The 14,859-nt window shown below is 39.8% G+C and overlaps 1 protein-coding gene across 1 annotated transcript in view; it reads right to left on the minus strand.

The window, feature by feature from the left end:
- The window catches only part of zgc:92140 (uncharacterized protein LOC447854 homolog), a 56,001-nt gene that overhangs the window by 17,168 nt on the left and 23,974 nt on the right, over positions 1-14,859 (minus strand). The window contains exon 2 of the mRNA XM_041790796.1: positions 12,757-12,886. Coding sequence (XP_041646730.1) covers positions 12,757-12,847 — 91 coding nt within the window. The 5' untranslated portion in view covers positions 12,848-12,886. The remainder of the gene's footprint in view (positions 1-12,756; positions 12,887-14,859) is intronic.

Consider the following 14,859-nt stretch of genomic DNA (forward strand, 5'->3'; position numbering starts at 1 on the left):
AGGGAAAGTTGGCTCATTTGAAGGAAAGATGAGAAACAAATGCAGACTACTTTTTCTTCTGTTTTGTTTGTGTCAGGAATGTAAACCTGTCGGAGCAAAGCAGCTCCTGTCTGAACACGCCAGCACACACAAATGGTTTAATAACACTGCACAGGCCCTCCGAACCGAAACCTGCTCTGTAAACATGAAGCACATACAGATACTGCTGCAGGAAACAGAATTAACATCACGCATATTACAGGGCCAATCCACATAAATTTAAAGCTATATAACCTGCATCTTAGGTGGATACAGATGATTAGGGTGTAAAATTAGCTGCTGCTGTGGGCTGTGTAAAGAAATCTACATGGACGTGTTCAAGCAGCAAAAATGTTTTCTTATACTATGGATGGGCGTCATCCTGATTCAGGAAGAAAAAAAGCTGAATGTTAAAGGAAAGTAAGCACGCTTAATGTGACAAGTATACATAGATCAAAGTGACCCAGTTTATACCAATCAACACTCATCACATCAGAGGCTTTCCTCCCTTTAAACAGGAGGAAAAACTGGTCATGCTGTGTGAGTAGCATGAGTGTCGCAGTCATTGTCAAAAGAGACGACAAGGGTGTTTCGTCATGCCATCACTGGGCCGGGATTTTAGGGAGAGAACGAGAGAGAGGGCAGAAGATTAGAGGCAGGAACTATTTTAAGAAGCTGTGATTTTGTGATGTGGACATCTTTTTCATCTCTGATTAGAGACCGGAGCTCTGCGCTAACCTTAAGGTACCAACAGTCTATGCATGTGCAGGAGTATGTTTCTATTTTGGATAACGCTGAGTCTATGAATCAGCGTGTTTTTGTTTTTTTGCAAGTGTATGCCATTCGTATGGGTGTGACTTATTTCAATAGCCATCTTTGGGTGTGTGTGATTGTGTATTTTTATCTGTGCGTGTGCTGCAGCCAGCCTGTCTGTCCTGTAGCTATGTCACTCCGTCCTCCCTGCCGAGTGTCCTCCCTCCTGGCCAGCCTGGCTCAAGGCCATCAAATCCAGCCCGGCCGTGACATTTACACCTGAACGCTAGCCTCATCTCTGTGACACAAATAAACTGCAATCAGCCCAGAAGAAAATTTATATAAAACTGTGCATAATATACTGTTAGTTATTGCTTTTGGTGTTGGGAAAAAGACAAATCAGAAACCACAAGAGACATTTTGAAACATTCCGTGTTACTCCAGTGCTAAAAGGAAATAAAAATTAGAGGACTCTACAATCCTTGTGACCTCAGGGAGCCCCTAAATAACACACTGAAGACCTCAGACAATAACAGGCTGATCTAAAAATATGTAATCCATCACATTCCTTCCCTAGGCCCAAACTGAATAAGAAATATTACACAATAAAACAGCATAAATCAACTTCAGCCTTTGTCTGCCATGCACCAGCATTCATTTAATGCTGCTGTAAAAAAGATTACTGTGATTGTATGATGAGACAGTTTTGTCCCTGCTATTTCAGGATGATATTGGTCCATATATCTAAAGAAATTTACAGAGAAATTCCTTGGCGCTCAGTGACACGGTAGGATAAGAAACTATGCGATATGATATGCGATATGCGATGTGGGAACTATGATATCATATGATATGGTACAATATGATGAGATAAGACACGATACAGTTCAGTACAATACGATACAATATCAAACAACACAAAATGATACCATACGATATAATACAATATAATTATCCTACAAAGACACCATACAAAAGGGGCCTCAGGGCTGGGTTCAGGCCCAGCCTACGAATCCTTCCCTGCATGTCTTTCTCCGCTCTCAACCCTGTGTCTTGCTCTATCAACTTTCCTATCCCTCTAATAAACTCAAAAAGCCTGAAAACAATATTTCAAATAAAAATCTTCACTACTGCTTTAATGATCTAATTATTTCATTGATGCTTATGTCGGTATCATAATAATCAGTCTATTATTGCTCCTGCTAATGCCATACATACTTTTATAACTGCTATAAATTTATCATATTCGTTGTTGTTTTTGTTGCTTTGTTTGTTTTTCTCCCTCCATCTCTCTCTTTCTGTGTCTCCGTCTGTTCCCCAACAACCTAAGCGCAGCTTCAGCAGATGGCTGATCAATATGACTCTGGCTCTGCTTGAAGTTTCTGTCTTTAAAAATGGGAAAATTTCCCCTTGCCACTGGAATTTTGCTAAATATTGCTTAGCTCTGAGCTCACGGTGAACTAATGTTGGATTGTTAAAAGAAAGAGTGCAGTTGAGACCTGCTCTTTTGTAAAGTAAACTGAGATAACATTTGTTATGACGTGGTGCCCTGATTTGTAATATAATGTGATGCAAATATATGATACATTTATATTTTTAGATAGAACATGAAACAAATTGTGATATCAGACTAATCTATGATACTTTTGACAAAACAATCATAAAATACTATATTTTAGTGATACAATATGATACAATATGATACGATACAGTATGACTTAATATGATGATATGTAGGGGTGCACCGATTGCAATTTTCTGGCCGATCACCGATCTTTAATAAACCTGACCTGCCGATTCGGGCAATAACGATATTAATTTTTTTTATAACTGACAGCATACACCTTCAATGTTCCAATCTTACTTTATTGAAAAACACTGAACATTACCCATGAAACAATACAAACTTGTTTTTTTAACTCACATGAGGTAGTTCTCTCAAATATAAATGAAAAGTTTAGAGCATTGCTTTCCAAACTACTAAATTAAATCAGTTCCTTTAGTCTTTCATTTTTCACATTTTAGTAGGTAGAGGTACATATGAAACCGGTCTCATCCACCGATCTTATCTAAGTATTGGCCGATCACAGATCCCCCAAATTAAGGAAATCAGCGCCGATTCCGATCGGTGCACCCCTAATGATATGATGAGATTAGATACCACAGGATATAGTACGATACGATAGGTCATAATATGATGCTATTTGACACATTATACGACACAATGTGACAGTACAATACAATATATAATACAATATAATAGGTTATTATATGATACAATATGATTAGATACAATACAACACAGTACAAAATGATTTACTGTCCCCTTTAGGTACTTGTCTCAGACTTGAGCGCTGCATTTACAGAGTAGCTATTAAAGTATTTATATAATAGATGCAGATCTATGTAAACACTGGTAGCAAGGGGAGGGACAATAATTCACAAAAAATTAAATTTAAAATTACAATAACAGAAGCCCACGTTGCAAATAATGTTAAGTATAATGACTGAATTGAAATGTTTTTGAATAGAGCATGCAGCTGCTATTCAGGCTTAGATAGTATGTGTGAATAAGTTTAACAGGTTATCAGATGGAGGTGCAGAAGTTTCTTCTAGGTCATCAAACATCAGACATCAACCAAACTACTGAAAATATGCTGAGAGTTGTCAGCATGTTTATCCATTCATTATGATGAATGGATATTTTTTTCTCAAACGGAAAGTACACAGAAATAAATGTCCTTCAAAGGAGTTTAAATAGCACGCTCCATTTCTTGACATGAGGGGGAGTTTTGTGTGTACAACCATTAAGTGTGCATATTTATTGTACTGTTCTGCACTGTATTGTACAAACGTACTAGTACGCTTATGTCATTCTATTGACACTAAGGGATGCTTGTTTGCCTAAACTTATAAGAACTCATAATTGTGGTGTCTGTTTTGACAAATCCTTGTGCATGCTGGGTAGTAGATCTAATATCCAATGTCATACTTTTTTTTTTTTTTTTGGATACTTTGCTTAACAATAATGGTACCTCTGAGGAATGCCCTGCTGCAAAACTACACATGGAAGCTGCCCAGGTCACCACAATGAACTACTTACTGCTCATTAACCCTCGGTCATGTTTAGCCTGACAACCCAAGGATCAAACTTATGACCTTTAATGCAGCAGTGTGTTTTTCTTCCCACAGACAAATTCTTCTTCTGTCTTGGAAATAAGCTCGGAAAATATGAGACCAGTACATTAATTGTGATTACATAGTTGATTACTGTGATAAGCAAATACATGACTGCAAAAAAGCTTTTCACCACTAAATTGGCACTTTTTACTCTAAGGGTAGCTGATAACCAGCTTGAACTTCAGCTGACCGCATCAAAATGTTGTCAAAGCATGTCCACATACTCAGGCCTCCATCAAATAGAAAAACGTTTACTGGCCAAGTAAAAAAAAAAAAACATGGTTTGTTCACTTCAGCTTTGAAACATCTTCTAACTTTAAAACTAACCTAAAAATCCCTCTTTTAGGGATACATTTATTTACTGTGCCTGTGATACTTCTCTGTTTTTAAGTGAAAATCACTTCAGCCTTTTATTGCACTGTATAATGTTGCCTTTTATTGTATGTTGTTTCCTGGTATTTTTTCTATCTTTTTTAAAGATTTATTTTTGGGCTTTTCATGCCTCTATTCCATGGTAGAAGACAGTGGATAGAGTCGGAAACAGGGAGAGAGTGGGGAGTGACGGATTCGAGCCCAGGACGCTGGTGTACATGGGTAGTGCCTTAGACCACAAGGCTATATCCCCTATATCCTGTGCCCCATATTTTTTCTATTTTTGTTGTAGTTATAAGATGACTTTTAGTGTGCTGATAGGCACTCATGAATAACATTTGTTATTCTTATTCTGATTATAAACAAAATCACACAACAACCCTTTTGAATTCTGGTTTACTGCAGAGCCTAAGGGCCAATCCCATTGCTACCCCTTAGTCCTTATCTTAGCCCTTCCCCTTGGCTATGCATGTTCACGTCAGGTGAAAGGGTATCCCAATTCTTTTTTTTAATCGAGGGCTAGGGCTTAGGGCCAAGGGCTACATAGATGGACCAAAAATTAAAGGCAACTTAGAATAATTTTTGTTACAATAATATCTTTCGTCTTTTTAGATCCTACCAAGCATACAGATTTAAAACTGTCTTGATTTTCTAGGCCAGTAGTTTTCAAAGTGTGAGGCGGGCCTCCCCTGGGGGGCGCCACAGAACTTCAGGGGAGGCACAGAATCATAAACCAGAAAAAAGGTGATTTGGTTTGCTAACTTCTGCTGTGCACGGAGAAAAATTGATAGACTTATAGTTACTATAGGAACTATGCTATAGAGTCAACTATTCAAGTTAGGATTTTCCTGCATTGGTCCCAATGATGCTCAACTCACAGTGTTTAATTTGCAAAGATGTACAAGCTAATGACAGCATAAGGCTGTGTAAACCTTGGGGTCATCTTAAGACTGAGCAAAAATTCAAGTGACCAAAACCAGGGGAAATTTTAACAGGAGTTTCAGTCACTGATCAGTGCACCTGCACTGATCAAAGGCAAGGTCTGCTATTATGCAATCCTGCATCAACTGTGAAAAAGTATTGTTCACACTAAATAAGATGGACAGGCAGATGTTTAAGGACATTTGCAGACCAAAATATCAAAAATATATTAATATTAAAAATGTTTAAAGATCAGACATAAATGTTTAAAATTGTGGTTGTTTGAGTTTTTTTCAGTCTTTATCTTTATGTGGGTGGGGGTCCATCAAATGAATAATTTCTTCTTGGGGGCTCTGAGGCCCTGTTCTAGGCCATCCTTCTAAGTGTAAAATAAAATCACACATTTCAACAGCTGATACACGATTTAAACTTCTTAAGTATAACATCAATGAGCGTATATATCATACTAAATAATTATAATTTATATTTTCCAGACATGTTATAGATGTTGAGAAAATGAGGACATGTTGTCTCACTTCATTTGGAAATGTTCAAAAGTTACAGGAATTTTTGCAGCAAGTTGAATGAATGATGTAGGAGTTTATGTCATTCAGAATAAGAGTCTGTCTGTGGTTTGTTTAATTCTGTAACTGCTGTTATGTTATAACTGGAGAAAAATCCATTCCCTCCCTCCTCTCTTTCTCAACCTTTCAGAAAATGTTTGTTATAACAAGCCGTTCTCAGATTTTCCCCTCATGATGTCATGTAGGGAGTTAGCACCGCCCCCAGGTTGGTTGGCCCTCCCCGCTTGGAAGAAAGGTCCGCCTGAGAGGAGGATCAGAAGACAGACACATGAACAGCTCATTCTGAGCAGGGATAAAACAGAGGGGTTTTTAGAGATACAAAAATCCTATACTGGAGTGTGTTTTTTAGCAAAAAACTTCACAGGCATGTTTTGGTGACCTCTGAGACCAATACAAACTTGTTTCAAAAGGGTAAAATATGTAACCTTTAAATGCACAGGACTGGTGCATTTAACCTCAAAATGTCAATATTTTTCAACTAAAGAAGCATTCCCCCAGATTCCACTAGACAGTTCAGGGTCCCCCCACCACAGTCTCCAACATTTGCCCCTGATCTATCAAACCTCAAACTTAAGTTTAACATGAATGTTCATTCCCAGGAACTCCCTGTTGCCTGATCATAACTGCGCAACCACATTAAAGTCAACCACTTGAGCATCTGATTAGCCTTGATGAGACATCAGCTGTGAGTTGCTTGGTCACAGTTTGCTCTAATATTTCCCCTGACAGCCCTGGGATCCAGAGGTGTCAAAAGTATTCGCATTCATTACTCAGGTAGAAGTATAGATACTAGGGTTTAAAAAGACTTCTGTAGGAGTTGAAGTATCAACTCAAGCTTTTTACTCAAGTAAAAGTGTAAAAGTACTGGTTTCAAAACTACTTAAAGTATAAAAGTAAAAGTAATGTAAGGGGGAAGAAATGCCATTAAGGACAAAAGCTTAGGCCGTGCCACAGGGGCCTATACAGCCCTACCCCACCTCCCCAAAACACATTTTTCTAAAGGCCATAATGACTATAATGTTATATTAAAATGTTAATGTTGAAAAATTTGGGATGCACCTGTTTCAGCTGTATTTATGCCCATTGAAAAATGAGTGCATTTTAGTACGATGCAAATACATTCAAGAACCATATGTGTACTACTGAGCATTAACATGTGTTTCATGAAGCAGAGGATATGATGACTAGTTGCCTATATGTATTGGTCTTTCTGGCTACCAACCTCCTCGCTGGTGCTTGGTTGGGACATTTCGCTCGAGTTCTCTTGAGTCTGCCATGGATATCTTCGTACTAGGCTACATACGTCTGCTGTTTCCTTGCTGGAGTGTGACGTGATTTGTGTCATGTGCGCAGGTGCGATGGATCGCGTACAGACCAATAAGGTATCAGAATGGTATTATGTTTATACTTCTCATTCAACCACAAACAAATTCACTCTATCTGGATGGTGCAATTTATCTGGATAGGTTTTTCGGGGATTTTTGTGGGTTTTTTTTGAACGATGACAAGCGGAATGAAAACAAGCTGAAATGAAGTAGGAGTAACGAGGCTATTTTTAAAATGTAAGGAGTAGAAAGTACAGATAATTGCATGAAAATGTAAGGAGTAGAAGTAAAAAGTCAGCTGAAAAATAATTACTCCAGTAAAGTATAGATAACCAAAATTTTTACTTAAGTAAGGTAACAAAGTATTTGTACTTCGTTACTTGACACCTCTGCTGGGATCTAATTGGCATCCTTCAGGCCAACTGTGTTTAAAGAACTATTTTTCTCTCCACATGTTGCACATTTTGGAGTTTGCTTCATCACTGAAGTGTCTTTTTAAAAGACACTTTGAAATCTCATGCAAAGAATGTTAATGAAAGGATGTGGAGCTGCTTTCTTTCATCAGCGTGTGTGTGTGTGATAGTATTTCCAAGGACTTTTCAGACTGATACAGAGAGGTCAGTTCATTCAAGTGCCAGGTGTTTTATCTGAAGCTTATAAATCATTGTCGAGCAATCCTGATATTATTCATCTGGGAGTAAAAAATAACATTGATCTTTTTTCAGGTGCCTTGGCTTTATCAATGAAAAATACCTGCTCTCTCTTTTCAGAGAAGTCAGACAGGCTACAAATCACTCAGCTGCTCAAGTGCAAAATCAGCACAAATCCTTAAACAAACAGTGAAATCTGCACGCCACTGTACAGAGTATAATGTAAATATGCAACCACATACAGAACCACACACATTCGCTATCTTTACTCCAATCGGCTCTGACTGTGATGATTGGAGACATCAATAGCATGATGTTGTGGAAAGTGTTGCTATTTTCCTTCGACGTCCTTCAGTGTTTGTGTAATGGAGCTCAGACTTTTCCGGTTATTGTGCTAGAGAGGGGTTGTTGGAGGAGGTGAGGGGGGCATGGTCTGATGGAGCTGGCAGTAACTGGGACACAAACACTCAAACGGACAGACTGACTGGCAGAAAATATGTTCAAAATGGGCTCAGTGTCTACACTCCGCAGTATATATGAACACAAATACACGCTCAGTCCGCTGGGGGGTTATTTATGAGTGTAGGCAAGCCAACTAATCTTTTCCGCCTCCATCATGAGAAGTACACCGGATGCAGTGAGGCAGTTTGACCTGACTTGGAAAAGGCGGCGAGTTTAGCAGGGAAGAATGACAACACAGTTTGTGACAATGATTGAAATACCGTAAAAATAAAGCGGATAGAAAGCTGGAAGTGATGAGGAAAGAGAGATAAGAGAAGGATAAAGATAAGATGAAGAAAAGAGGGCGTCAGGAAAGGATGTTATTATCCCTAATCCACACTATCCAGGTCAGTTTGGTCTGCCACCTCCACTCACACGCATTCGCAGAATCGTCTAGTCCAGCATTTGCTGCTCTGGATTCCCCTTCAATAGTTAGGGAGAGGATGCAAGTAAAAGGGAGGAAAAGAGAGAGAAGAAGGAGGGGCGATAAAAGGACGAAAGGTTGTGACCTAATGTTATGCCAAAGAGGAGAGGAAAAGAGAGCCGGGGAGGAGAAACATTGATGTAGGCAGGAAGAGAGGGAGGAGGAAAGAGGGGGGAAGGGAGGGTGGTACTGAGATCCAAAATAGAGGGACAGGGAGAGAGAGGAAGGGGAGAACGAGGCCTTGAGCAAGGGAAGGGAGAGCAGAAAGAGAAATAAAAAGAGAAAGAGAGAGGCGGCAGTGTCAAAACATGTTACTTTCCTGTCCTCTCTCAAGGAAATTGGCTCACTCCTCCGTCTCCTGCCTCGTTCTGTCGCTCGTAAAGAGTTGAGGAAAAGGGAGAGCAGACCGAGGTGTCCCAGGGAGGTTGGATGAGGTGAATGTGTCAAAGAGAAAGTGAGAGGATATGAGAAAGAGCACTGAGTCAGAGAGAGGTCGAAGATAAGTGAAGGAGACAAGTAAGAGGGAGAGAGGGATGATGGGGGAGAGAGAGACCTCCTGTGGATTGTCATCTGCCACATCCGTCCCTCCGCCCGGGTGTAGTCATACCAGAGTGTTGCTCCTAATTCTTAATCGCTGTTAATCCCCTCGCCATCCATCATCTCTCCCTCTCTTCCTCTGGCTTTCACTTTCCCTCTCTGCACAACAGACGGCAACCCATAATGTTTGATTATTAATCATGATTAGTTTTCAGTTAATCGATTCTGTAAAATGACATCATGTCCACAGGGATTCAGTAAACAGCTCATAGTTGCCTTTATGAGCAGGAGGACAGGGATTGAACCATCAACCCTGCCCTACAATTAACAGACGGCCTACATTACCAGCAGAGCTGCTGCAAGGATGCTTAAAATGGCCAAAACTACAGAAATCTTCAACTAGGGAAATCATCTTCGGGAAAATCTTAAAATTAACTTTTTATAAGATCAGGAGTCCAAAGTTTTCCAGGTTTTCTGGTTTTAAAAAAATGTGAAACAAAGAATGTCAGACAAATCTTGAAGTTAAGGAGGAGTAATCAGTGACTGCTGCCTGAAGAATTATTTTACAATTATGAAAATGTTTGATAATTGTCTCCTTCTTATCCAATAAATAATAAAGCCTTGTTTTTACGCCTGCATTGTCTAATTTCTTCACTGCCTTCTTTACACCCATTCACTATTTCATTCTAACGTCACTTGCTGCGAATCATTTTTAGGTGCAGACATGGTGATACTGGAAAATTAAGGAAAGAAAAAGGAACAGTCCATTTAATACATCGATGTGAGAAAAACAGAATATATTATTGTGAAAACAAAGATCACTGCCCCCTCTATACTGACATTTTTGCGCAGCCATGATAAGCATAGGGGACTGGTTAAGCCCAGGCTGGAGATCAAGTCAACTAAAGAGGCAAAGTCCCCTCTGTACTGGACGCTGGCTCAGCTTTGACATTCAGATATTTGTTGCATGTCATCCCCACTTTCTCCACTAGCCAAGCAGCATTCAGAATAGTCTTTTGAGGCCTACACAAGAAGAAATATAGTGAAGAAAATTTTTCAGATATACCTTTTTCGTTTTTTTTTTTTAGGTAAAGGTGGGCTCAGACTACATGATTTTTTGTTTGTACATGACAGCACCATGCCATACAACACACAGAGACTCCTGTCCCGCCTTGGCCAATAGTCTGGCCACATTACAAGAGTGATCCTGACTGCTCATCGTATACTGACGTCACTACTGTCTCCCCGACTGTGTGCAAGTTCACAGGTCATCTGGAAGGCGGGTCAAAGAGAGTGAATCACAGCTACAACAGAAGTGCCCTGTGTGATTCTAGTGGTCCTTTGCTCTGAAAGGAAGAAAACAACAAATGACATAAAAACAAACATGGACTAGTCCATGAAGGGGACAAAATGCACAGGCTCTCCTTCAAATAGATTATGAACTATAAATGTGATCATATGTGAAGGCAATCGCTGTGTGTTTACATAAATCGCCAGAAAAGCAAAAAAGTGGGGCTTGTTTAATGTCACTCTAGTAAATGATGATACAGAGATAAGGAGCAAATGATCTCCTGTTGGTGGGCATCAAGATTCACGTCATTGATGTCAGGTCAGGTTGTCAAACTACTATGATGCAATAGAAATTTCGGACATGCTATTCTTGTTGAATCGTGGTTGCGGCGCATCTTGGATGGGATGTTAATTATGTCACACTGCAAGACCATTGTCCTTCTGGATGCACAAATTCAGGCCCAAGGTTTGAGAATGAGCTTGGGCTACAGTAAGGCCTAAATCTGGCTGATTTTGTGTAGTCTGAGCGGCCTAAGACTTCCCATCAACATGGTAGACAATCAAGAGATTCCCTAACCTGGCACGCCAGATGGATGTGTTTAACACATCCATCTGGAAAACCACTCATAGACAGTGGTTGGGAAAGGGAAGAGGCTTTGAAAAAAAACTCGGAGGGCGATTGGATGAATGTTTTGTCCGTCACATCTTTACAGGCAAATCAGAGCAATGAAACATGTGACGTAGCCTCTACCGAGCTGCACCCCTACAAAAGGAGTAAACTCCATATAGAACTGCATAACGCGAACCATGCCGACTATAGACATGCCAGTACACGACTTTTGTCATTTTTGAAAAGAAAACAACTCACTGCTGTTCTTTGTTCTTCTTTTAAAAAGAAATGTCATGAAGTTCTGATAAAACTGGCGCTTTAGCAGCATCCACGCCATAATTACACCGGCCTCTTGGTGCTGCTTCCTGGCATCACGACTCCGCAGCGCCTGAAAGTACTGCCCCTCGTCGCTGATTGGTCCTGTCACTTTCTAACCGGGCCCAAACGGTTCAGACAGGAGTTTTACAAGATGGATTCACCAGTAAGAAACAGGGAAAATGGGCGTATCCATCTGCTTTGCAAGGTTAGTGATTCTCCCTCTTAAGTTCCATGGAGTAAGAGAAAAACCAGTGACAAATCACAGCTGCAAGATATTCTGACAGGGTATGATTCAACTCCCAAAAAAAAAAAAAAAAAAAAAAATTATAATGCAACACAATAGCGTATTTCAACAAACCCTCAACATACGGAAGCGTTACAAGCCCTTTGATCACTTATTATTTAAAACTGCACATTAAAACTGGACAATCCAACCAAGCATACCAGATTAAGAGTATCACTTACTGTGTATATTTCTTATTCTACTTCTATTTCTTTGTATGTTGCATATTTGTATGGTGCATATAACTGAAATATTCCACATTTCTGACCTTCATTAATCTTTTTCCTGCATAGTTATTTTTATATGGGCAGCTGTACTCGAATAACTCCCCAGGGATTCACAAAGTATTTCTGATTCTGATTCCACATATCTTTCAAAGCACATAGTTTTGGCCCTTTACACAGATTTTCATTAAAGTTTTAAATCTTTTGCTCATTCTGAGAGGAGAAATCATCTTTTCAAACTTTGTAAAACTTTTCCAAAGCCACAGAAAATGTTTAAGATCTTTATTTCTAAGCTGGATAGACCTTTAATGAGTAAGCTGCATAAAATCAGTGGAGAGAGCCCCATTAACAACACCTGCTTGATTGCTCTCATCATCTTGGATTTTTTAAACGTCCTTTTTAACTTTCTCTCTAAACTTTCACCTGACTTTTACTCCTCTCAAGTTCTCTCTTTTGCACTTGGGAGGAAACATCGGGATTCACAACAGTTAAGAGAAAACGCTGCACTTTCACTACCTGGTAACTTCCTCTCTCTTTCAATGAACTGTCAACACGTATGACTCCCATAAAACAGCCGTGTTGACAGTTATTGTGTGAAATAGAGAACTTAACGCTCTGCTAGAGGACTATGAAGCATAATGAAGTGGATATATTGTGAGGGCAGACGGGGCAATGAGTCTGCACTGAGCAATTAACTCTGTGAAATGGAGCTGTGAAGCTTTTATTGACATGTGAGTGAGTGAGTAATGAGTGTGTGCACACTGACCGCTGAAGAGGTCTCCGTTGCTGTAGGCCTTGCCGCGTCCCTCCTCATCATTGGGCACAGCCGACACCTGTTTGGCCGAGGTGCAGCCCATGGCCTCACACTCTGAAAGCTCTCCTCATCGCACTCTCACCTGAACAACAGAAACATAAAAACTGACAACATTGTTCTGTTTATAAGATGCATTGTAAAGGAGGGATGCAGCGATCTGATCACACTATCAACTATCCATACAGCTCAGTTCTAGACTATCCTGTGTACAGAAAGCAAGCACATGTGCTGCGTCAGTGTCTCCATTTCTCAGGTAGGCCAGGGAAGCAAGTTAACAACAGAGCAAAGCAGTGTGGAGTAGTGCTGCACGGTTTGGTGTTAATTTGCAGTTGTGATTATACCAGACAATGTTGTCCAGTATACCTTTGGTGGCTGTGTTGCAAAGACATGAGAAACTTCACAGTACCATACTACAGATTCTCAGTTTATAAATGACTTCTACAGGCACTCTGCTTGTAGGTATGTAGGAATTCACTGATTAGGGATGCACTGATGCATCAGTTTAACATCCGTATTGGTCAACACAAGCCCTGTCGACAAACATCATCCACTGACAAATAAAATGGCATGAACAGATATCAGTGGCCAAAGTTTATCTGATGTGTCAAATCAATCTAATGCTGGAATCTGGAACAAATAACTCCTGATTCAAATATGAGAGGTCACCTGTTGGACACTGTTCTGTTTTTTTCTTCAAACACGAGAGAAAATGCAGGCATAGTGGGAGCTACACCAACAGAAATGATGAAAAACATCTGTATTGGCAATCAACTAAACTGTTATTTTAAACATTGGTATACTGTACAGGCCCATATTTTCTCTATCAGTGCATCTCTACAGTAAATGGATGTCAAGCTTTAATGCTCACAGCAGCTGTGTGAAGCTTTTATATCACAGCAGAGTGCATTTTTACAGACAGAAAGACATCCATGGCTCACAGACCATCAACCTAATTTCAACTGCAGTCAAGAAAATACTTCTCATTTTATAGAGGCGTATGACTTTTTGTGAGTTAATGCTAGCAACATAAAAAACCTGCTGGACCACAAAAGTGTGCACAGCTTCAGTGAGAGGGGTCTGGCTGCAAACCGTACATTTCTGAAGGCCACCCTCACAGACTGTTCTGAGACGCCGTATATCTCAGAAAGGAAGTGCCATAACTTGCCAGTACAACATGTTCCTAGTTTTAGATTTTTTGTTTAAATTCAACTTTATTCATAAACAATGTCTGGCAGATATATTCTTGAAATAAACACACCGGTAACATTACAGACTAAGAAACATTTCATGAATAAAATAGAGAGAAAGGATCAGAGGTCTAAACCCGGGATTAAATTATGTATAGACCTGGTCTAGAAGTAGTTGCACAAACGAAGGCTCGCTTGAGCTTTGTTAGTTTTAGCTAAAGCTAACATAGCTACACTAGCTACATAGTTAAAGTTACCACATAAGCCAATGTAGCAAATGTGTTTAAGCAAGGTCAGCTTTAGCAAATGTATTTGTAAATTTTTTGCCCTTCTTTGTCTGTGTTTTCAATTCTTTTTCCACCTTTTAACCCATTTATGCCACCCTTTGCCCCCTAATTTCTTGATTTTGAAAACTTTATACAAGGGCATAGATTAAAAAAAATGTTCCTTTGATTACAGTGGTCATCATCCCCCAGCCCTGGCTGGAATTAATATGTGCAATACAGTCAGGTACAAGCTTTATTTTCTAATGCGGGCCATATTTAATTTTATTTTAGCATCTGCCACAGGCCAATCAAAAATGGACCGTGGGCCACATTTGGCCCCAGGCCATAGTTTGGACACCCCTGCCTTAACCCTTACCCTAACCCTAAACAGAAGTTTAATTCAATTTGTTTTTTAAAGTTTGACAAAATGTAAGTTCTGAGATGGACGGCATCTCAGATGAATGATCTGTGAGAGTGGTGTGCAGTCTGATTGTCTTGTACAGCTCAATGAGGATTTACCGTAACAGCAGAGGTCGAGTGATAAAATAAGGTGGTATACAGACTGTGCGGCTGATTGTGATAACAATCTCAAGGCTTTTTAG

The sequence above is a fragment of the Cheilinus undulatus genome, linkage group 7 (assembly GCF_018320785.1).
Source record: "Cheilinus undulatus linkage group 7, ASM1832078v1, whole genome shotgun sequence".
Lineage (NCBI taxonomy): Eukaryota > Metazoa > Chordata > Actinopteri > Labriformes > Labridae > Cheilinus > Cheilinus undulatus.